The sequence below is a fragment of the Pyxicephalus adspersus genome, chromosome 3 (assembly GCF_032062135.1).
Source record: "Pyxicephalus adspersus chromosome 3, UCB_Pads_2.0, whole genome shotgun sequence".
Classification (NCBI taxonomy): Eukaryota; Metazoa; Chordata; class Amphibia; order Anura; family Pyxicephalidae; genus Pyxicephalus; species Pyxicephalus adspersus.
In genome coordinates this window covers 81,916,968-81,942,401 of record NC_092860.1, presented here as the reverse complement: position 1 = coordinate 81,942,401, position 25,434 = coordinate 81,916,968, and the positions used below count along the sequence as shown (strand labels likewise).

General features: G+C 38.8%; 1 protein-coding gene across 1 annotated transcript in view; it reads right to left on the bottom strand.

Annotated features, from left to right (window-relative positions):
* CDS1 (CDP-diacylglycerol synthase 1) overlaps window positions 1–12,248 on the bottom strand; it is a 35,930-nt gene extending 23,682 nt beyond the window's left edge. Inside the window, exons 1-3 of the mRNA XM_072405442.1 lie at window positions 11,848–12,248; window positions 1,711–1,832; window positions 91–187 (exon numbers count right to left, since the gene is read on the bottom strand). Coding sequence (XP_072261543.1) covers window positions 91–187; window positions 1,711–1,832; window positions 11,848–11,907 — 279 coding nt within the window. The 5' untranslated portion in view covers window positions 11,908–12,248. The remainder of the gene's footprint in view (window positions 1–90; window positions 188–1,710; window positions 1,833–11,847) is intronic.
* Window positions 12,249–25,434: the final 13,186 nt, after the last annotated feature.

Sequence of the window (25,434 nt, the reverse complement as noted above, 5' to 3'; positions counted from 1 at the left end):
AACTTTATGATCTATCAATATGAGAAGCATAGTCAGGATAGAGAATGTGAAATATGGTAAACAAATGAGCACAGATGTGTTTGAACTTACCAAAAGTAGTATCATCAGGGGCCCCATATAAATAATAACAAAAAACAATGTAATCATTGTTAAACTGAAAATCCCACGAATCCACCAGTTCTTCCATCTGAAAAATAAAAATATTTTTTACCACAAAGACCATGATATGTATACTTAAACTTAACAACATAAATGTAATATATCGGTGCTCTTAAGACCTTAAATGTTTATTTTTGTTTGCAGGCTTTTTGTTGTTTTTTTTTTCCATCTGGTGATCCCGCCAGAAACACACTACCTATCCTCTGCTCACAAATATTCACTCACTTATTTTTGTTATGGAGGATTAGTGTTCTGACACTAGAAGTAGGCTACCTTTTCCACTCCTCATGTCCATTACATTGGCAAGGGACGTTCTGACGCCCACAAAGACCTGAGAGCAATTCATCTAAAATCAGTCAGTAGAGAGAATCAGAAGTTCTCAGCTGATAAAATTTTTGGCAGAACAGGTATTTTTTTTTTAGAACTTATCCAACAAATACAAAAACCAAACACTTTCAATGGAGTATGTATCCAGCCAAGAGAGAGCAAATAAAAAAGTGTCAGGGTTTCCATACCCTTTCACCTATTTTCTGCAAATCACGAAAACACTTGGACATCAGAATTTTTAACGCAAAAGACAATGAAGATATTTTATTTTTAGTACACAAACACAAGACATAGACTTCAGTCCAAATAATAGGTGCTGTAGTGATCAGATGCTAAACAAGCTATAGGAGAATATCAGCACAAAAGGTTTTTTTTTGTTTTTAGTGCATTTATTCCTGATTAATTAAAGCTCCCCAAGGCTGGAGAGGATACACTTTCATCTGTGATGCTGGGTGATCCAGCAAATCTGGAATGGATCTGGTCCAGGAATAAAAACATTTGCTAACAAATAGCAAATGACTTTTAGGAAATCTATTGCAAGTTTGCTGAATCATCCAGCTACACTGATGAAAGTGAAGCCTTGGAGGACTTTAATAAATCAGACCCATTGTCTTTTCTTGCCAATCTAACAAAGTCTCTTCATTAAAGTAAAGAATTTGAGACTTGGTTTCTTCTATTTCAAAATAGAACCCAACACGTATCCGAGATGACTGCACCAACAATTCCATAAACCTTCTTCTTCTTATATGTTTTAGGAGCCTTCTCTTCTCTATTTGCCTTCAGTATTGTACATCTTAGTAGAATAGTAATATATAGCTTATAAATCTTTAAGGGCAGAGGACTTTATTATTGCATTGTAGTTAGATCTGAATTACCTGCATCTGAAATAAGAAACTCAGTGGAGTGGGGTTTCACATGAACAAAGAAATGTAGCACCTCCACTAGTGTTACAGTAGCATTTCCTAAATTGTTATAGGACCTACAATGAATACCTGGGGTTGTGCTTTTGAATTAGGTCTAAAGGCTCACAACATAATAAAATACAGAGCAGAAATAAGTAAACTCTCTTGGGGCGGTGATGGTCATGTTCCCCTATCTTCTTTAGTGGCAGCAAGGAAACACAATGAGCTACATGAGAAGACATATGATTAGCCTTAGATTTTTTTCGTGTGTAAATGGAGCTAAGAGTTCATATATAATGAGTACAAAAAAAAAATACATTACCTGGATGACAAGCCAGACAGAGCATTGTTGAGCACCTGTGGCGTGCTGTCAGTACCTGATGGAACATCTGGAACATCTGTCTCAAATGTATCGCCCTCTGCATATTTCTCCTCTGCTGTTTCCTGTGGAAATAGAATTATAAATTAATAAAGCAGCATTATACTCATAAATATGGACTAAAAATGTTTACCACATCTGTACCTGAATTTTATTTTGTTAGTTTACTGTAGGACCCTAATTAGTAGGAAAAATAGGGTCAATGGCAGCACAATTTAACAACTGCAAGAATACCGACAGGAACAGAGAACAGAGGCCTGACTTTCTTATTCCAATTCTGCTTCATATACTGTTCGTCTAGCACATTGGAAAAAGCTTGTCTCTAAGCTGTATGCTGAATACCCACGGACAAAAGTGAGGTTATTACTCTTGGCTATGCTCCCTGGTAGAAGAACCAGGATCACTAAACAGGCTGAGCAGGATTACAGATCTTTTAGAAAGACACATTTAGGTATTTCAGCTGTGTGTTTAGTAGTTTGCCTCAAGTTAATTTCTATAGAAAAAGTCAGAAGTGAGAAATTTAATGACTAATATATCTGTAGAATGACATTAATAATCATGTTTTAACAAAGTAAAATCTAGCAATTTCTTTGTTTATAGGTGCAGATTTTTTTGTGCAGAGAGAGGTTAGAGTTCCCATTTTTTTGTTATCTGTACCAACGTAGGGGAGATGCCCCTCACTTCTCCCAAAAAAATCTGTATCGATGTATAAAAGAAATATTGCTTCCTGTGCTTAAGGTTTTCTTTGTGATAATGCAATGACAGGAGAAAGCACAGATATCCCTCACTAAGACACAAAATTTAATCATTTTGGGCGTGTCTAAAAGATCACTAAGATTGTGTTACAGCAGCATGGTCAACTTGAAAAACTGGAACATCATTAAAATTAAATCATTTAGAAAATATTCCTCCAGCAAAAGTAAGACAGCTCTATGGGTAACAGTAGTAAATACTTTTATGTAAGTTGCAGTTGTATTGAAACTTGTTATGAATTACTTTCAGATGAGTCCTGTGTATCAATGGGGGCAGATCTGAAATATATAAATATATTTCTCCTCAAAAAATATTCCATGTTCTTTGCCTGAATATTTGTTGTTTCTGCCCTGACACTGACTAACTGGAATTTATTAAAAAGAAAAAAAGTTTACTGTGCTGCTCCAAGAAATAAATGAATGTAAAGTCACAAATTTCATTAGTGTAGCTGTAGAATAGTAGTACAAGTGAGCTTAAAGTGCAATTCTATGCAATAATTGAAATACCTAAATGTGTACAGTTTTACCTGCCATGATTGCATTGAATACCTTGGCTGTTACTCTACTCGTCATGATGGAAAGATGGTACTAAAGGTTGCCATGCAAGCTTATATTGCAGTTTCCTGTAGAGACAATTCAGTCTCCAAGGACTGGAGTGCTCAAAAAAAGTTGAGGGGGGGGGGTAAATTTCAGATTTCTCAACAGCATTTTATCCTTACAAAGGTGGACAACATCTGAACACATGTGTACATCATTTTGCACCTATAATGATATCTCATGAAAAATCTGTTGGATGTAATGGAATGTTTACACATACAACACAAAATATTTTCATACTTTTTATCAAGATTTACCAACATGTCCAATCACTTCAGTGCTGATTGAGTAGAGCAAAAAAATTGTTGTTTATCAGAATTTACTTTGGAGTCTCATCAGATCTAATTTATTATATTGGATGAGAAATCTATTGAATGTACCTTTGTATACCAGCCCTAAAAACCATCAGGATCATATTTGGCTACCAGGCTTAAATGTTACCACAATTTTCAATCTTCTTTGTCATTGTGATTAGGGTCCCTAAACGGTGCTCAGCCATATCATTATGACTGTAGTCTGCTCGGGCAGTAGGAATATTCAGGAGGCAGCAAGCTGTAGCAAAGCTTTGGTGCAATGCGTTTTTATCTAAAAAATTTCATTGGTCCAGCAAATTCTTTAGTTAAAAAAGAATGCACTATTACCATCATGCGTGCACTGAATTTCAGCTAGATTTAGTACAAGACAGTTGGAGAAATGTAAAAAGCATTGCTAACAGACAGCTGTCTTCCAAGACTTGTTTTACAGTATGAGCTCAGCTTCAAATTACACCAAAGGCATTTGAAAAACAATACTGTTCAATCAGGACAGTCAGAGGAAAACTTGAGAACTGCTAAGCATCATAATAGCACATTTAGATCCCAGTCTGACCTGTGCAAATATCAAGTTTGATGCGAAAACTGTATAAATGTTACCCTGATCGCATGGCTCGTGATCATAAAACAGGACAAGGATGGATAACGATCTGTCATTCTATTTCATTATCATTTTTATTTACCCCTTTTGTCCTATTAGTAAAATTCACAATCAAATGTTATTGACCTTTTATGTAATTATTTTTACATAACATTTAACATTTTTACGTATATTTTTACTTCCTTTATCCCATTTTTTCTCTGCTTTGAAAGTAATGTCAGCTGATATTTTACAAGTAGATGATGTTGCAATTAACTGGAGCGAGGACAGTAATATATAAAAAAAAAAATACAATCTAGCAGATATTTATAAAGTGATAGGATGTGCTCTAAAAATGTGAATTCTGCTCTGCTGGCTTCAAGCCTCTAAAGCTAGATGAGAGCAAAAAAAAGTCAAAGTCATGTGAGTTACTATCCTCCAATCACGGAGCTTAATGCAGAATTTGGAGGCGAAATACTATGGCCTGCGTTTTATGAATGGGCTATAAGACGAAATGATTTTGAGTATAACATAGTCGATAGCAATCTATTTTCAGTTATTAATCACCTTCTATATAATGGTAATGTAAATGTATTTATTGGGTATTCCATAGCAAGTATAAATAAAGGAAACCTTTTCAAAGAGAAATACAGAGTCTGACATTGTTGGCAATGCTTTCTAAAAATGCCAGTTTGATATACTGACCCTTTGCTTTGGCACTTGTAATAGCTAAACCAGAACGTATGCAGTTTAAAATTTCTGACTTGATCTGACTTTCCTGGTCAGCAAACTTATACCAGGTCCAATGGTTTAATATAACAGTCAGAAGAAGGTGAGTAAGGAAAAGTCCTCATATTTATGTCTGCTATACAGCTTTGCCCAAAAGTGTATAACCACTCATTACTTTCACATAACAGTCTTGGGGGAGAAAATAGCTATTGGCAGGAAAATTATAGATGCATTACCAAACAGTACTGGAAGTTTTGTTAGTTGCAGTACATGTATTAGTGAATGAATGGATGGATACAGGTTTGAGTCATTGAGTACGGACTTAAAATATATAAAAGTATAAAAAGTTCAGTGAATGACTAGTGCAGTTCTCAGTAGTAATAAATTATTTATAGCAGTTGTAGCGGTTCCAGCAAATAGTCCATGCTAACATTTCACGGACTTGCACAGATAACGTGTGCAGTATTACATTTACACTGATAAAAGGTTTACTGGCGTAGAAGGTAAAGTTCAATGTGAGAAAGAAGCATTGACTTGACAGTGATACAGTGCGATACTGTGCACCGATGCAGATTGCCATTAAAGTCCCCACTCCTTTGTTTACCTAGGGCATAAAGCCATGTGCTCAAACAAGACTTCTCTGTCCCAAGCTTAAACTTATCACTATAAGCTGCACTGCCAATACACTTCTGCTGTGCTACTTATAAAATGAGAACACAATGCACCCTCTACAAAAGCAGTGCCAGCTTTCAGGGAGCCCAATCATGTGAAAATAAAATCATGTCATTAATAGGACTTAACCTAAAATAATATGATATGATCAAAAAACACATATTTTGGGAGAACCAACAAAGGCTAAAATCCCACTGTGTATTTTAGTGGTACAGTCTTAAGGCAAAATCTCCACAGACTTAGTAGTGGAGATATTCAGAAGGAAAATCTCTCTAGTTACATTCTCTGGTGATTTGATGTACAGAGCTGCTTCTATAGATGGGAATGATACTTGTATATGTGTTATAGTGGTGTGCACAGGAATATCGTTTTGTCCTCATCCCTACCTGTCCATAATCATTTTGCATTCATCCCCACCGGATGGTACAAACATATTAAGTAATTAACACTTTCTGTTTGGTAAGAAACTAAAAAAGATAATCTATCAGCACACAAAGTAAAAAAAAAAAAAAAAAAAAACACACAGGAGAAGATAGTAAAAGTTATATAGTTCAGATAGGCAGAGCTTCAGAAAACTATTAAAACAATAAAACCAACATAGATGTCCCACATCTCTCTAATGCCCTGCATGGGATATCTGCTGATATGGTGCCATGGATGGATACATACTGCATTAATTAAAGCCATGAGATATCAATATATTAGAGTAGTACTAGCACAAGATAACCACACTTCTGGAAGTACCATCAACACTTCCAGACCATTCCTGCACACTACCTCAGAATAGATGATTAACCTCTCCACATTACCATAGATTTCCAAAGATTACTCCGTTTTTACCTTTGTCCTTATTCCCATGCACCCCATGGATGAAACTATAAATCACCGATAGTGAAGCTGGTGATTTTGTAACATAAAATAGAAGGTTTTTCCTATCCAAGCACGCATCTACATTATTAGGTGCTAAACGTAGTTTTATTGGCAGAATTATTATCCAACCAAGTTGCACTCCAAACTTTTGTTGTGAACATACATACAGTGGGACCTCAGATATATGGCACCCAGGGGGAATGGCCGATTATGGATAAGTGTAGTTTTTGGATAACTGAGGTTTCCTTTTCTCAGTCAATCAGCACCAGGGATGGAATGGATTTCTTAAAAGTAATTTGCTAATGTTTTGCAAATATTTTCAATCCTGCACCAGATCTATTCGACTTTTGCTGGATCACCCAGCTTTACTGATGAAAGTGTATCCTCTAAAGCCTTTGAGAGCTTTAAGAAATGGGGCCCGACATGTCCATGTTACCCTAGCAGTACCACCTGAACAATGACCCTGACTCCTTAAAAGAAGAGAGTAGACTCAGCAAGAGAGGGGACCTCAGCAGTCACCTGACCAGAGCTTTAGAGGGCATAAAAAAGGCCATACATCCTTTTTTTTTGTTTGTAGTTCCAGCAATCAGTTAGGGGAGGTGGATTAGTTAAGCACACAGATCTCCGCGAATAAGTTATCAATAAATTTAATTGTATAATATGTCAGTGCTACAGGAAATAATCAACATCAGTACTGGAAGCACAGACATCCAACACTCCTGAATGTTTCCATAGGAAGTATTGCAGAACAGAGATTCTGCCAACAGGTCCCAGATAAATAAGTATATACCCCTACAGTAGATTTTTTGTTGGTATTCTTTACACCATGAACAAGTCTCACTGAGTATGTTACCTTTTCAGCTATAGCTCGAAAACAGATGTAAAGGGACACAAAATTAAGAAGTAAAAATTCAAAGCAAGTCCACTGCGAAATACAAGCTATTGTTTATCTTTTTCCTTGAATTCTAGGAGTTGTTTCTTCCTCAGAAAGTTGCTCATTCATATTTACAACCATCTACACACAGGAAATCATGTCTAATCTATCGATTTAACTTTAAAACACATCACCATCCAAAGTCCTTTCAGAAGACTTTGTTCAGTTCTTCTGCTATAGCAGTTTACAGTCTGTCATGTTAAGGGCTGAACTTCATTTATAGGCCACAGAGGACCCTTCTAGCTTCCCGTACTTTCCAAATGACAAGTGAAAAAGTGTATACTGTTCATTCAGCCCTGCCATCTGGAATTCACTTGTTGAGTGTAAGGAATGTAGAGCAGGACTAGAGCCTGGTTCTTCTGTGGTTCCTTGGTATACAAGGCCTTGTTGTGCTGTCCTATGACCATGGGTCTTTAGGGTGGAATAGTCCATGCACATCATACTGAAACACCTGTATCATGTTTTCCTGGAAGTCTGCAAGTTGCACATGCGCAGCTTAGTGTTGGTCGCTGGGATACCCAGAACATCTCATCTTCCCCTGCGGTTTTTGGGACTGAATGAACTCTCACAAACTTGTCATCTTAGTGCAGCCAATTAAGATGGCCGAAGATCAAAACAAAGAAGAGATACAGGAAGCAGATGGCGGTGTCCACAATGAAACGGGTAAAGGTGAGTATTATTAGGGTTTAGTTCTGCTTCAGGCCTGGCAAAGTAATAAATATTTGCCCTTACTTCTTGTTTTAATGGCAACCATAAAATTTCTGGATTTCTGCCTCAGAGATAATCACTAGGAAAAACATAGTGGTAAATCTAACCACCCAGGGTGGATACAAACAGAAATAAAATCTTCAAAGGGGTCTAATCTTCCCTACTTTAGATGCTTAATAGGCTGCACTCAAAACTGGAATATATACAGTATAAAAAAAAAATGGCAAATCACCAGTGCTGGAGGGTTCATATAAAAGGGGGATACCAGGGGCTAATGCAGCCCATTCAATATCTCAATTGTACTTTTAAATTTATTTATTTAAAATAAATATTACAGCATTAGCCCTAAGACATGCCAAAGTCAATAAAGTCCTCCTGAACAGATGAAAAGCTGGTACTCGTCCTAGACCTGGAAAAAATACATAAAGCACACCAAGATCATAGTCATGTCACTAACTGGTCCTCAAAGGGGCTCACAATCTAATGTGTGTAGACAATATTCTTGAGTTTAGCTTTAAATAGCCAATATGAGTATAAAAACAGCAGACATATCTCACACTCCAAGTGGCTACAGGTATTTTGTGCTCAATCATTCTGTTCTAGAGGAAATACCAGGGAGGAGTGTTACTCATTATCATACCTTTTGTGCTGTAAAGTGTAGATCTTTTTGAAAAAAATACAGACATCTAAGTATGACTGAATCCTTAAAGCGTGTAGGTCATGTCACACAGGTAATTCAAATCAATAGTGACTGGGTTGCCGACAGACTGTTTCTCTTCCTCCGAAGAGATATTGCTCTGTTGCTTCTCTCTCTCTAGTTCGTGAAGCACCTTAAAGGCAAGGTTCATTAGAGAAGGTGTCCATTGCATAAATAGGAGTCTGCTGCTAAGTACTTCTACTGAGTGAATTGACACTATCCCTAAAAATGTACTTGCTACTTAGATTATGCTGGTCAGGGTCCATAATCTAAAACATGCCAACATTACATGCTTGAAACACATTATTCAGAGGACCCTGCAAGTGAAAACCTCCATTCTCAACCAGGATGCCTCCAGTGCTTGTATGGGGTTCCTTGAGCTTTGGCTGATTGACTTCACATCTGATGGTGCCCGCAGAGATCCATATGCAAAGCAGAGTCAGTAGAATGACACCAATGATCTTTTAGATATCTAGAAGTGGCATTTTGACTAACACTGTATAGGGCATTTGTTTCCAATTATATTCCTCTCATGATGATCAATAATTTAATTTTATCAGTGGTTTCCTGAGACCAGAAAAGTATTTTGAGAGTTCCTCTGGAGTAAAAACATTGAGAAAGGCTGTTCTAAATGGATCATTACTTCCCAATGAAGAAGCCCTTTTCTGAAATTATTTCAGCAATATAGGTCACAAGTGTTCCACATGCTACAGGTATACAAAGGTAATGGTTCTGATGGCCCTTTTATTCTCCTCTTAGGCAAATATGGCAGCAGTTACCCAGGGTTTGGCTTTGACCTTCTCTAGAGGTAAAAAATGCAGGTCAGCTTTGTTAGACGTCCGTGTTTGTCATTCTAATAAACTGTGAAACAGTGACTCCAAAAGTTTCAAGGGCCCTTAACATTTTTTTTTCCAGTCCGTTGCAATTTGTTAGCTCATGTGAGTTAAGTATAGCAATGACACATGATGATATGTGCTGAGTTAATTGCAAAATGGGTTGGTAATACACAACAACAAAATTTGTGAGCTCTTTGCCACCTACTGTAAAGTCTGGGTGCCATTCTCAATAAACATAATGCCATGCACTGCTGTAATGTGTGTCTTACATTGCCTTTCCCCCAACACACAGGTGTACAGCCAGAAAAAGCTGCTAGTATTTTCAGCAGCGGCATCCTGCGTATTTCATTTTATACCAATTACAGTTTTATCTGACCGCCATTCCTCCCAAATGACAAACACCAATCTGATACTACTTGGTATATTGCCATACAGTAGCTAGACATCGTTCTTATAAAATATGGGGGAAGTTAGTGTTATGGAATTCACTTATCATGAAGTTTTATTCTTCAAGGAGTACCATTCCGGTTTCATACCTTGGAGCTTTGTTCCGATTGGCAATGAAGTTGCAGTGCAGTTACCACTTCCTTATGCCAATGAACTGATACAGGTAGCTTCAACCTACAGCAGCCCCAATGAGAATGAATAGGGGTGACAGAGGGAGATTTGATACTACCATCCGCTGGTTAATGTGCGGAAGCTGCTAAGTGGCATGGTAATGGGGGCAAATCATTCCTTATTTCTGGATCGGCCTATTTGCCTGTCACTGAGTACACAGGAACAATGTCAACAATTTCCTAAATTCACTTTATTAGTCCACAGATCTACATCCACGCCTTCAGTGGGATGACAAATATTATGGATGTGCACGTTTCTGAGTCAGTTCCTTGATTTAAAAGGAGATTTTCCATCCATTGGTACAGGGAGTGACATTGTCTGGATCACAAGCTGACAGGTGACAACTCCTAGGTGGTGTGACACATCATAACCACAACACTATTTCCTGCCATCATAGTAATCAGTCTTCCTAACACACACTGAACTGGTTTCTGACAATCTGTGTACACACGGCTGGGGGAATGTCATGTGGTCCGTTCATGTCTGCATGTAAATGTTTAGGATTACCCGTCACATAACATTGTTCTTCTTAGTTCTGATCACTTTACCAGCAATCTGATTATCATTTCTTATAACACTGAACTTTCAGAACTGTCTCTGTTCTCACATGAACTCTGTGTAATTTTCTAAAAAGTGTATCAAACAATAAAACTTGTATTTGGTTTGAGATAGAGTGGGGGAGGGTAGGAACCTCTGTCCTATATTCACATGCCAGGATGAGGATACTTAGGGATAATTTATATGTGTTTATAGAATCCCCACACCTGCAGAGACGCTACCTGTGGCAGCCCTCATAGGGAATGAATAGGGACCACCGGCACTGGTGCCAGCATGGGCAGACACTGCCTGCGTTCGTGTGCGCTGCCAGGCTCAAGAGGGCAAGGTGCCAGCTGCAGGGAGCCTCACAGGATTGTGAGGAAGGTGTGAACCTGCCCCTAAGGGACACATTTATATAAAGAAAGTGATCCATCACATAACCAGAAATGTCAATATTTGTAGTAATAATAATATTTTTGTAATGGCCACGTTCATTAAAGTGATGACCAGCTGACAAGATGTCACATTTAATAAAAGTGTCATACAATGGTGACATTTCTGGGGTGCTCACACAACATCCATCATCAAGTGATCACCATGTTACTGTAACTATGGTATGGGCATACACAATATTTAGAGATCCTGATCACCAGGGAACAAATCCTTTAATAAATATGTCATTAAAAAGAAGTGATCAGGATGTAAATAATGATCTGATTCCCGGACGGACATGGTTTATATCTATATATATTTTATTATAAATAGAATTGGCAAAACGTGACCTCACTTTCAGTCTGATCAGCTGGATTCCTAAAGCTATGAACAATCGCCCTCCCTATGTATTGTCGTCTATCATCCCACGCACAGAAAGCGATGGGGCATTTTACAGGAACCTCTAATCTTTCAATGGGGGCACTTATGGTGACAACCGGGAGCTGATTTCCTCTCTGTGGTGTCAACAAGACAGGAAGTAAAGTGACACAGCAGAAACAAAGCAGCATGTGAGCGCTATGCCCATGCAGAGGTTGTCACTTATTGCTAAGCAACACAACCATCCGTACCACCATTACCCAGAGAGGTGAGTACAAGCTATGGGCACTGCTCAGCCTGGCATGGCCTCTCCTCATACATGGCACAGGTGTAGCTCAGGCCAAGGACACCATGGAGACAGGGGACCACAATCACAGCCTGGGTCTGCCTCACCTCCAGGCACATTCACACACACATTCACACACTTACTTTATCACTGCTGTTGTCCTGCTCGGGCTCCCCCGGCCCTCTCCTCCTCAGCTCAGACATGTCAGTAATGGGGCCAGGTAAGTAGATGGATCAGAGGAGGCGGTCACTGCACACCCGGAAGCAGCACACACTGCTGTATGGAAGGAGGTGAGAGGCCGCTCCTAGCCGGGGACATGAGTGGCCCTGAGGTGACGGTGAGCTGCCTCCTGTGCACTTTACCCCTCCTCTCCTCTGACAGCAGACAGAAATAAGGAGGGGAGAGCGTCCATTCAGCTGTATAGGGAGTGTCACCATGAGGGAGGGGACACTGCACATAAACAACGCACACAACTTCACTCTCACAGGATACTTGTGTGTGTACTGAACAAATTCATCTTCCTGTACAGAATACAGGAAGTCCAGCTTCACCTTCTCCGACATTACATTCACACACTTTATAAATGATTGTATAACACATTATGGCTGCACAAGGTGTAGACCTGGCCCACTGCGCCCCCTACAGGATATAACAGGATGTGCCGCTTGTTTTACCTCAGGCTGTGTGGTAAAAATAAGCTGCATTATGTTTTTTAATCTGTATTAAAAACTAATTAGATATTTTTACATTCCCTGATAGGCATTAAGATATTAAACTGGTAATAGAAGATTCCACTGTTAGCAATTGGCCTTGTTTTCTATAACTTCCTTTTCAGTCCCTCTCTTAGGCTGGGTATACACGTTTACGTTTACCAGCATTTTAAATCTTGCAATACGCAATGGACGCATTTACCCACGTTAACCCCGCATTTTAATTTTTAAATTGTTGCAACAAATGTTATATTTAACGCTCATAAACGTGCCTCAAGGAAGGGTCCTGGTGTAGATTGGCTAATTGGAATGTATGGGGATTTCAAACATGGGCTTTTATAGCTTTAGGGAAATGCTGGGGAAAATGTTCAGGTAAACTAAGCCTAAGTTTGCTGTTCAGTGTTCCCCTCGTATATAAGCCCCCTTCTGAGTCTCTTATAGAGAATCCCTCTGACCCCCCACCCTCACTTTTCTGGTGTTTAGAACTTTATTTCTGTCCCTCATGTCCTTTGCTTCTTTTGTAAAGTCATCCTGTGTCCTTTCCGCCTCAAAACTCCCTGATATCTGCAGAGAATCCTTCAGACCTTTATCACTCCTTCAATGTTTCTTTCTGAGCACTGATGTGTAGAATCCCTCTGTTCTATCTATTTATGTCTTCCTTTGATGATATAGAATGTCTCGCTGTCTGCCTATTCATTTTCAAATGTCCTTCTGTTACCTTTGTCCTTCTAAAATATATATTTATAATTTGCTGCAAATCATAAATGTTCCTCTCTTTCCTCCCTTTTAGGTCTGGTGTAAAGAATCCCTCTGTCTGTTGCTTCCCCCTCCCTGGAATGTCTGTCCTTTAGGTTTGGTATCCCTGGTTCCCCCTGGAAATGTTCGCCTATTTAGATCTGGAAAAGGAAATCCCTTAGTCCCCTGTTCTCTAAAATATCTTTCTTTTAAATTTGGAGAAGGAAACTCCTTTGTCCTCTGTCTCCCCTCCTCAAATGCCCCTCTTTTAAGTCTATTGAAATCCCTCTGTCCCTTGGCCCACCATAAAGTGTCCCTTTTGGGTGTCCCTCCTGTTCCCTTCTGAGATCTGAGAAACCCCCTGTCCCTTGTTCCTTCAGCAAATGTCTGTCTTTAAGGTGTGGTTTGCTGAATTATCTATCCCTTGTTCCCCCAGCAATTGTCCCTCTTTTAGATCAGGTGTAATAAATCTCACCCTACTTACCCCCCTCAAATGTCAATCTTTTGAATCTGGTGTAATGAATCCATCTGTACTCCTTCCCCTCTTAACAGTACAACGTTCTTATCTATTCCTGTCCCTCGTCTATGATGTATCAATTCCTTCATTTTCTGTTCAAAGGTTACACTTTTAGCTTTGGTGTGAAAAATCCTTCTGTCCCCATTTCTTCCTTAATGTCCCTCATTTATCCCTAAATCACCTTTTTGCTTTGGTGTACAGAATCTCCCTGTCTCGCCCTCAAATGTCCTTTTTTTAGATGTAGTGTAAAGAATCTCTGTGCCAGTCATTACTTCTTCCTTGGCAAGAACACCGCTATGCTTTAATTGACGGTTTAGAATGCCTGCATCTTCTGTATTCTGATGTGCTTCCTCCCATTGCCCTCTACATAAAAACACAAGTAGTAATGTAGAGCTCAGCAAGCAGGAACTATTGATTGCATTGGGAAACACAAGTATATAACATTCTCAAAAGTGTGCAATTCTGAAGAAGTTGATGAAGACTCTAGAACTGAAGAGACAGTGAAGTTGGAACTTGCTGGGGAGGTGAGTATTTAGTGGCTTCTATGTTAAGGAGCAATTGAAATGTAGTTTTTTTTTTTTAGGACATCAACAACATTGCTTTTAATATTTTGTACTAAAAGGTTTCTTTGTTTCCTATTTTAGAAGGCATGAAGACATGGTATTCAGTGGTACAGCTGTGGTTTTGTAAGTTGTGGCTTAGCAAATTCAACTTGCAGCTTTTTTGCTCCAGATTTCGGGAACATACGAATGTACACTGAAATGTTTTTAATTGGTTTGTATACAATCCAACACAAATGGGAAATGGACACTATGGGATCATACACACTGTTGTAGCGAGGTCACACACAGTACTGCAGCATATGGCACATTGTCACCTCTTTCATTCTTAATGGAGTACCAATGTTTATCCCAAATGCAGCAGTCTTGCAGCACCCTATAATGCACAGTAACACACTAGTATGTGTTGTGGTACATTGGGTTGCACAAAAGGTGCATATGCATTTTTTAGTGCACTCTGGTGCAATGTCAGGCCATTCTGGGCCATTTTAACAGAGCGCACGTTAATGCACATTGGATAACACAGTGTGTATGAATCCCTTTATATTTATGTTGTCTTTATAATTCAGTCCTTTTTTGCTGCATTTACAGTTGAGTTCCATATATTCCGTATATTGGATAATCAAATAGTTAAAATACTAAGAAAAGTGGAATTACACTTTAGCAGGGGATTATTTTGCTGTGAACTATATTATGTGTGGGCTTTAAGCTGCCTACAAACATTAGATGACAGCTAGCTGCCAAATGACCTTCTGCAAAGAACAATCTTTCTACAAACTTGCTAGTTCAGTTTGGGTTCACCACATGTGAGTTTATTTAAAGAGTGCCATGGAGTAATCTCATTTCTTTTCTTTGTGAAAGGTGACATTATGATACCTACATATCATTATTGAACTTTGCAGCCTTGGTACCTAAAGCAGACTCCAGATATAAAAACAATTGATGAGTAAAAGTCATTCCTTTTAGTTTATATTTCAAGTCTTTGTGGTTTCATGACAGCTAGTGCCATTTAACCTGCTCCCTCTAAGCACTGGTTGTCGTGTACACAGTTCCTGCATCACACATCATCAGTCTCAGTTCAATAGACTGCTATATATAACAATGCTTACAGATCAATACATGTGCACTGTTTAGAGAAGGAGGCCTGTCTATCACCAAAAGAAAAGAGGGGGAACCATATTTTTAGGTGCAGGGGTGGGTTTTCTAAAAGTTTTGCACCCCATCATAGGTAAACTTCCTGGGTCCCCCTACCCCATGTCTAAAAGTTCCATCCATTCCAAAGTTAAGCGCTTTTGATCAAGGCCCAGTACAGAAGTACCCCCTGTCCCCTCACTTATGGTGGTCCTGATATTACATATGTATATTTGACTGCCCATATCAATAAATAGTCTCTGGAACTTTTTTGATTGACAATTCATCGCTGTGTTTACAGAAGTGAAATATAGGACTAAATAAATATCCTGCTCAGTACTTCCCATCCCATTCACAACTGTCTAACAGGGTACATGAAAAATCTAGGCTGAAGGTTTAAACCAGCTAAAACAAAGTTTTAGCTGGTTTAAGGACATGAGGACATTTCAAGGATATTTTTCTGACAGACTTTAAATGCTTTTTGAGTCCCTGTTGAGAGATCTCTTCTTTCTCTGTTCTGTCTTATACCTGTCACCTGGACACAGAGTAAGGCCAGGTAAAGCGTACCTAAACTCAGAAATTTTACTTTACATAAAAGGGTAGACAACCCTTTTATTTAAAGTAAAAATTTTGTTTTATTAAAGTGCAACACTGCCTCCTAATTCTCACCTAGGCGATCATGAATAAACGGGAGCGCAAAGCCCTCTGGGGAATGCACACAAAGACCCCTTTCCTCAATAGGGAAAAAAATGCCAAACGCACACATGTGCAGAGCGATCGGCAAGTTTTTTCCCAATCTACGTCACCCGATGTCTCGCATGTGCAGTGCAAGATCGGACGACGTAGGAAGAAGAACGCGGAAGAAGAGAGGGGAAGATGGGGTCACCTGGCGCTCTCTTTGCATTGGGCCAAATCCGGATACCAAGACGACGCAGGACCTAATGGAAGAAACCTCCCAGTGGGTAGACTGATCTGCGGGATTGTAGGTAAATGTGATATTTATTTGTTTTGGGTTAATTTTGGGTTTATTTCCACTTTAAGAAACCTTTAGGTCTAAGGCTTTAATTAGCATTTTTTTAAGGTGACCAGAAATTTCCATATTAATGTAGTGACAGATTTAACTTTTAAGCAGGACTTCCTCTGCACATCTAATAAATGCACCACCAACACTGAACACTTTATCCCATGAGAAGCTTAACAACATGTTGGCCATGTCTGTAAAATGCTACCCAACCAGAATATATACAAACAAATTTCAAAGTGCAAGAGCAACAATGTTTGTTTCAGTTTCCCACATTGTAGGATGGCACAGGAAGTAAATAACCAGCTGTGCTCCAGAAATCTTGTGCAGACACAATAGTTATAGTTATAGTTAAACCTTCCTGGAGGCCACTCATTAGTTTAGATCAGCTTCAGAAGACCTAAAGCAACTGATTTTTTGTCTATTTATAAAGCAGTGAATCTGTCATTTACAAAAACATTCTGTAATGAAGACTATTCTAGGTCTCCCTGTGTTTTAAGGACAGTAACTGGTTATTCTTCTTCTTCTTATTATTATTAAACAGGATTTATATAGCGCCAACATATCACGCAGGTCATCAGCATACAGATGGTACTGTAAGCCAAAGGAGGATATGAGACTACCGAGAGAGGAGGTGTACAGAGAAAAGAGAACCGGTCCAAGGACAGACCCCTGGGGAACACCAACGGGGAGGAGAGTGGGTGAGGAGTAACATGCCCCATCAGGGAATGTTTTAGTGAATGTCACTGCTTTATAAATAGACCCTTAGGAGTTGTTTACAAAGGTGATACTAGCCAGCATCTCATATATAAAGTCAATAGAGGGAGAAGATAAATAGTGCAGTGTGAGATTCAATTTAGAGTATGGAACAGCAGGAGTGTTAACTGTGACAAGTTCATATTAGAATACTTTCACTAAATCATCACTATAATTACAGTATGATATATATATATATATATATATATATATATATATTTTTTTTTTTTTAAATACCATGACCCTGTTTCCTTTTAAAGGAAAAGGGTAAAAATACCTTTCACCATAGGAAAAGACAGCATGTGGTGAAACATATTTTTTGAATATTTTAAGTTAGAATAATATTTTTTGACTGCAAACATTTTTTCTTTCAGGATAAATGCTAATCGCTGCAGAAGGCACAACATTTTTATTTAAATGCTCTTTAAAGTGCAACTTTGATCCACATTGTGTACACTAAACATCAGTGTAAAATGCTTGTTTACATCTGTGCTCTGTACAATCAGGCAATAAATGTGTACTTTAGGGATTATATTATTGTTGTTATTACTATTATTATTATTATTATTATTAATAATAATATTAATAAACAGGATTGATATAGTGCCAACATATTATGCAGCGCTGTACAATAAATAGGGGTTGCAAATGACAGACGAATACAGACAGTGATACAGGAGGGGAGGACTCTGAAGAGCTTACAATCTAGTGGCACCACTCTTTTAATAAAGTCATCCCCTTCAAATAAATTTGAATACTTCTGCAATACAAATGTGTATTTTATGCACTTGTCGTTTAACTATACAATTGAAAATTATTGCCTGCACTAGTAAAAATGAGTAGGTATTAGTTATTAAATACTAATCATTCCAATCTTTGGCTTTGTAGTTTGCAGTGGTGTTTTGCTGCCATCCAGTGTTCCTAAGTTAATATAGCAACTGGAAATTTCCTATACCAAAAGCAAAAGTTCACATATTGTGTGTAATGTATTATGGTCATAAAATATCCAGTGTGCTTAGTTGGTGTTCAGATCCGTTTCCTTTTAATAATTTTTAAATCACTGACCCAGAATGAGTATACACCCCAGGTTCATCTATAAGTGTTTTATTGTTATCTACAGGCTTGTTTTTAGGTGTGTGACTGAAACTACTGACACCAAAGGTTAGCTTTATATCCAGGCAATCAACATTTTTTTCTAATGAGTTTGGCAAAGGCAGATACGGATAGTGCTTCCTGTTGAACATTACAATTTACACTGTTTTTTGACAGGTTTTAATCTTAATCTATTTCCAAGGATGTGCTCATTTCCCAGGCTGAGGGGTAGCTATCTTAGGGTTCTACCTTATACATGGTTTTTCCAGATTCTGATTAGCCCCATGCCCCCACTTGAAGGGTAGATTGTTAGGAATAAGCCCTGTCTCTCAACATGCCCTTTAGACTGCTGAGCAAGCATGGAGGACTACTATGACCAGGGAAGGGGCAACACACTTGCTGTCCTCCTTTCATTCCTTGCTAGCATGAACAAGAGGGGGACCACTTAATGCCTTTATAGGGCTTTATACCTCTTAGTTCTCTTAATGAATAATAGGTGAAAATAAAAGGGAAACCATAACCTTACTATTGAAACTTGCGCATTCAGAAATTTACTTTAGACAAGGGTAAAATAAACCAAATTCTTTAGATTCAGATGGCGACATCTTCAGCTGTTATTAACTGGCTACCCCCTGGTATCTGTCATGTCAAATTATGAGAAATTTCTTACTATCTCTGCAGCATTTTTGGAAAAAGTGACTGCTTGTGCACCTATGTGCTGTTGTTTTTATCTTGCCAACTACCAGACTCAAAGGTTGCGCAATATCTTAGTAACCCTGCTCTAATGGAATTTATGTTTTACTCTACTTGTTCGCCTATGAATACTGCGGGTGTTACCTTGCTAGCCCCAGGTTCCTGCCAGGCCCAAACCCTGAGAAATACTTTGCTATTTTTGCATAGTGGCTCATGCTACTTATGCACCTATGCCTACTGCTTTTACTGCTTTTCCATCCAAAGGCTTCAGCCAACTCATGTCCTTTTCCTGTATTCCTACTGAACACACCAACACTGGAAGCTTGATTGGGTCTTTCTGATGTTTGATGCTAGATTTGATGCTAGAACAAATATTCAAGGCACTGGGATAGGTTAGTTTAAGACCAGTGAAAAAAAAATGTATGAAAGTACTTTTTCGGTCACAGAAGGTCATTTTAAATCATAAAAGGTCCTTTAAAGCTGTTTGCAAGTGTGGGTTATTTTCCATGTATGGGTCAATATTCTTTTGTCTATTCCAAAGTTATTGTAAATGTGCATGCTGGACAATGATCAACAAGGACGAGCCTATATGCCAGGATTTGGTTTACGATTAGTTTTGTGCATCTTATTAGGAATTGGAAGTTTACAAACTTTGCAGCCAATTCAACTTTCCTGCACTGAAGTTTATGGGGTGAGTGGATTGTGTTATTTGGGCATTTATAGGACCTATAAGTCTGCCCTTTTGTATAAATGTCTTGGTTATCTATTCCTTTAAACTTCTAGCTCTTGTAAATCTGCTGACCAGTGGCAAAAGCTGTACACTGTTGCTTATTTTTGTAAGTAACCTTCAATGTTTGTCACCAAATGTTCGTAATTTGTTTGCAAGCTGTGGAAATTCCAGAGAATCTGAACCTCATCCTTAATCATCAGGGAATAAAACAGTCGCTGTAAAGCCCCACTCCTCTTTGCTCTATGCTACAGTGGACTCCTTCCCCTGTTGAGGTCCCCCACAACAGTTTTTTTAAACTTTATCTTTCTTTGTCTAATGCATATTGACAGGTCTTGTGGTGTGCAGGGCCTCTTCTATTTTCTTTCAGGTTTCTGGATCATGCAGAGAGCAGCACTGATATGATGACAGTGACACTCTCCATCAATCAGAGTAATATTTAGAGTTATTGGACCTGATTTACTAAAGCTATCCAAGGCTGAAAAAGATGCACTTTCATAAGTGAAGTTGGGTGATCCAGCAAACCTGGAATGGATTTTTTAAAAGTAATTTGCTATTTGTTAGCAAATGTTTTCAATCATGGACCAGATTCATTCCAGCTTTGCTAGATCACCCAGATTCACTGATGAAACTGTACCTTCTCCACCCTTGGTGAGCTTTATTAAATCAGGCCTATTCATCCTAAAAACATCTTGTAGCGAAGTGTTGGTCAACTTCATTTGAAAGTTAGTATTGCAGCCAATGCATACACATGTATGCTGTATATACATACAGTGAGGGAAAGAAGTATTTGATCCCCTGCTGGTTTTGTATGTTTGCACTCTGACAAAGAAATGACCAGTCTATTATTGTAATGGTAGGTTTACTGTAGGTGTGAGAGACAGACAAAACAAACCTCAAAAACCCAGTGCTCAAAAGTCAGGGCTTGATGTGCATTGTAATGAGTGAAATAAGTATTTATCCCCTATCAACCAGCAAGATTTCAGGCTTCCAGGTGTCTTCACTGTATGCAGGTAACGAGCTGAGATTAAGAGCACCCTCTGTAATGGAGTGCTCCTAATCCAAGCTATCTGATCCCCTATCAACTAGTCTGGAGACTGGGTAGGCCACTCTTGGACCTTCACGTGCTTCTTCTTGAGCCAATCCTTTGTTGCCTTTGCCATGTGTTTTGGGTCATTTTCATGCTGAAATACCCATCCACAACCCATTTTCAATGCTCTGGCTAAGGGAAGGAGGTGCTCACCCAAGATTTGACGGCACATGGCCCCGTCCATTGTCCCTTTGATGCTGTGTCCTTAGCAGACAAACACCCCCAAAGCATAATGTGTCCACCTCCATGTTTGACGGTGGGGATGGTGTTCTTGGGGTCATAGGCAGCATTCCTCCTCCTCCAAACATGGCGAGTTGAGTTGATGCCAAGGAGCTCAATTTTGATCTCATATGACCACAGCACTTTCACCCAGTTCTCCCCTGGATCATTCAGATGTTCATTGGCAAACTGCAGACGGGCCTGTACATGTGCTGACTTGAGCAGGGGGACCTTGCAGACTCTACAAGATTTCAGGCCTTCACGGCGCAGTGTGTTACCAATTGTTTTCTTGGTGACTATGCTCCCAGCTGCCCCGAGATCTTTGACAAGTTCCACCTCTGTGTGGGCTGCTTCGTCACAGTTCTCATTATCATTGCAACTCCACGAGGGAAGATCTTGCATGGAGCCCCAAACTGAGGGAGATTGACAGTTATTTTGTGTTTCTTCCATCTGCGAATCATCGTTCCAACTGTTGTCACCTTCTCCCCAAGCTGCTTGGCGATAGTCTTGTAGCCCAGTCCAGCCTTGTGTAGGTCTACAATCTTGTCCCTGACATCCTTAGACAGTTCTTTGGTCTTGGCCATGGTAGACAGTTTGAAATCTGATTGACTTATTGCTTCTGTGGACTGGTGTCTTTTATACAGGTACTGTAACAAGCTTGGATTAGGAGCACTCCGTTACAGATGGTGCTCCTAATCTCAGCTCGTTACCTGCATACAGTCAAGACACCTGGAAGCCTGAAATCTTGCTGGTTGATAGGGGATCAAATACTTATTTCACTCATTACAATGCACATTAAGCTCTGACTTTTGAGCACTGGGTTTTTGAGGGTTCTTTTGTTGTTGTCTCCCACAGCTACAATAAACCTACCATTACAATTATAGACTGGTCATTTCTTTGTCAAAGGGCAAACATACAAAATCAGCAGGGGATCAAATACTTCTTTCTCTCACTGTATGTACAAACTACATGCACATGCTCGCATACATACACACACAAATACACAATTACTTTTTTGGTGGCATTCTTTCTAACATTGGGAAGGTAACCAATGTGGCTTCTCTATACCAAAATGCCAGGCAAGAGGTATGTGGCATGTACTAGCAATACCACAATTGCACTAAAGTTTGTGAGACCCAAAGCGAATAAAACTGAAACTACACAATTAGTTATGTCAAAAACAAATATGAAATAAAAAACTGAAAAATATATGACAACAAAAATATATGAAATGTGGTAATGATGGTGTTTTCCTCTTTCCTGACACAAATGTAAAATAAAGTTCTTTTGAATGTTCAGTAAATAGTTGTTTTAGAGGTTCTTTTTCAGTCTTCTACATAAGTAAGCAAATAGAAAAAAAAGAATGTAACAGTTTCACACATTTGTTTTTTTCACAAAATGTGATATTTGAATGTCAATAAAAAAGAAACTAACATACTAATAGAATTTCCAGGCAAAAGCTGTGAGCTTTTGCTTAGTATATAGTCCAGTTCTGAATTAAGCTAAGTAAAAGAAATCTGGACTACGGGTCCAGGTTTTAAGATGTACAGTGCTGCAATGCATGTCGGTCAAACTGTAAATCTCTAAATGTAAAAAAATTGTTGTGGTCAAATAATTCTGATCAGAGTTGATTCTGATAATGTAAGCTTTATCGACCTCTGATCAAATTAAATTTGGAGTTCAGATATTGTGCCCGCTCTGAAGTGCCTTTACTCTGGATTGTCTAGTGACAAGCAGTCTCCATCTTCTATAAAGGGCTGTGGCCAGTGTCAGGAATGATGTCAGCGTAGCTCTCTGTAAAACACAGTATACAGCTAGCCATTCTCTGTTAGTCTAGAAAAGCTTGTAGCCCTAAGTTATAGGAGCATGCAAAGTAATTAGGGAAAACATACTTTTAGAAAAAGTGGTTTGGGAAGTAAGTACTTAGGGAAATATGATTTTAAGAAATGTGATTGGAATAAATGAGTGAATGTTAAAAAAATTGTTCCATAAAAACATTTGCCTGTTTTTTCAAATTGTGACTGTTAACAAAGTGCAATCACAGCAATTCATTCCACTTATAAACAGGACATTTTCACCTAATATTGTGTGAAAATTCTCCTTATATTTCTAAAAAAATAACCTGGTCTTTTCATATGCCTATGCACAGACAATTTTCCCATTGTGCTAAAACAATTTGTCTGTTTGCCTGTTTTCTCATTCCATTATAGGTGAACGGAACAGGAAAATGGATTAAGACTGCCCCCATTCTGTCCAAGGTTCCTAACCATAGGTAAGAAAACTTTCTAGCAATTTTCATCACTTTTTCGTTAATTTTTTAAACTAAAAGTCTTGAGTTCCTACTCATAATTTTCAAATCTGGTTGGGTTTCTCAGCTGATCCTACCAACTTCAATCTGATCTAAAGAATACAAATTAATTGGCCTGTAACTGCTAATAATATATTATTTCATCTCTACATTTATTAATTTGCCTTAAGGTAATAGTAACCATGGGGTTTAATCAAGGGGAAAAGAAGATGGTGCTAATGATTATGGCAGTTGACGCATATGGTAATAGTTAGTAATAGTGATCATGGGTTTACCTGGTGTGATAAAAGGGGTATCATTGATCACAAGGAATCACCTGGGTGGTAAAGGGGGGAGTGTTCCTAATCAGGAGGCAGGAGATCCCTCTGCCCAGTGATTGAGGTGCTTGGAAAAATACTATTTATCCCTTAACAATAACCAGAAATGGTTAAATAATTCTTAGAAATAATCACACCACACAACAACATTTTTTTATTATTATTTTTTTCTTTATTTACTAATATTTACCTTTGATGGTTCCATTGATGTCCTATGATGATCTCCACTGGTAGGCAAAGCTCCTGTCAGTGTTCAGCCAATCTAGTTAGGGGGTAGTCAGGGATAGGTTTCCTCACTTGCCACCTACATGTTTTGGCAAATTAGTGAACACAATGACAAAAGCCCAGCCGGCATGTGTCCATAGCTGTTATTTCAAGATAGCCAGCCCGAGGGAGTAAAAAAATGTAAATCCAGGCCTGGGTGTTAGTGTTTTCTAAGGCTGAAAAAGGAAGTCTTAGTGATTTCCAACACCAACTTGTTGATAAGGGAGGGTGTTATCATTCGCAGGGGTTTGCTCAAGTGATAGGAAGGGATGTTAGTGATCACAGAGGCTAACCATGGTGGTAAGTCTGGTGGTAAGTCTATATGGTAGTCTATTAATGATTTTTAAGGTTTAACCAGGTGATGATAAGTGATGGTAGGCTGAAGGGGCTGATAAGCAAGGGACATTAGGTATTAGGTAGGGTTGAACTAGATCAATGGAGTTAACCTGGAGATAAGGTAGGTATTGATGATCATGTGTGTTCACCCATATTTTAAGGGGGAGTGTTATTGAATTCCAATATTGACCCTAGTAATAGGACAGGGTGTTGGAAATAATAGGGTTGACTCCAATGACAAGGCCTAATATTACGGGCTGACCTGCGTGAACATGGGATATGTTTGTAATCAAATCACTAAGGCTAACCTGGGTGATAAGCAGGGCTGCTTATCCCAATAGACAACCTAGGCCATGGCCTAGGACAGTGATGGCGAACCTTTTAGAGAGTGCCCAAAACCCACTTATTTATCGCAAAGTGCCAACACAGCAATTTAACCTGAATACTGAGGTTTTAGTTTAGAAAAAACAACTCATACATTAACATCTTTTGTCTTTAAAAAGAAAAACACTAAACAGAGCTTTTTATTAAAAGCTAAAAGTTTGCATTTGGCATGCTTTTGAACAATAAATGTGATTTTTGCCTTTTGTATGCATGCTGATAATTTGTCTAACCTTGGCCCGTGGATCCGGCAGGACGGCCGTTCGGACGATGGACGACACTGACTGTACACACGGCAGATTTTCGCCCGATATTTGGCCGATGCCGATTATCGGGCGATAAAAATCTGCTGTGTGTACGTAGCTTTAGTCTTTTTTTGGTGTCGGATTTGATATAATTCAAAGCTGAAAACAGCTGCTCACAAGCATAAAATGATCCAAACAAAGTAAGGAAAGCAAACCCAAGTGCTTTAATTGACTTAACCCCCTAACCGCTAAGCCCGTAATTTCTCGCACTAAATATTTTGGCTCTTTTGGTTAAGCCCGTATTTTTTCGCCTACACTAAAATCCCCACTTACCTGGTCCCGCTGTGCTAATCCAGCGTCGGTTCCTGTGACGCTTTTGGAACAGAAATCTAGAAATCAGTGTAACGCTCAGGTGGTTAAAACTATTTGGCAGAGAATTCTACACTTTAAGGATTTCATTTACAGAACTAACTGCTGTCATTTGTCATCCCTTCTATCTTCTCTAGTGTTTCACACAGGGTTGTCTTCTTCTTACGGAACTGTGAAAATCTGTTACTAAAACTCACTTTTGCAGCATCTACAATGCTAGAAAATTACTTGTAGATTGCCTGATGGCTTGTAGGACTTT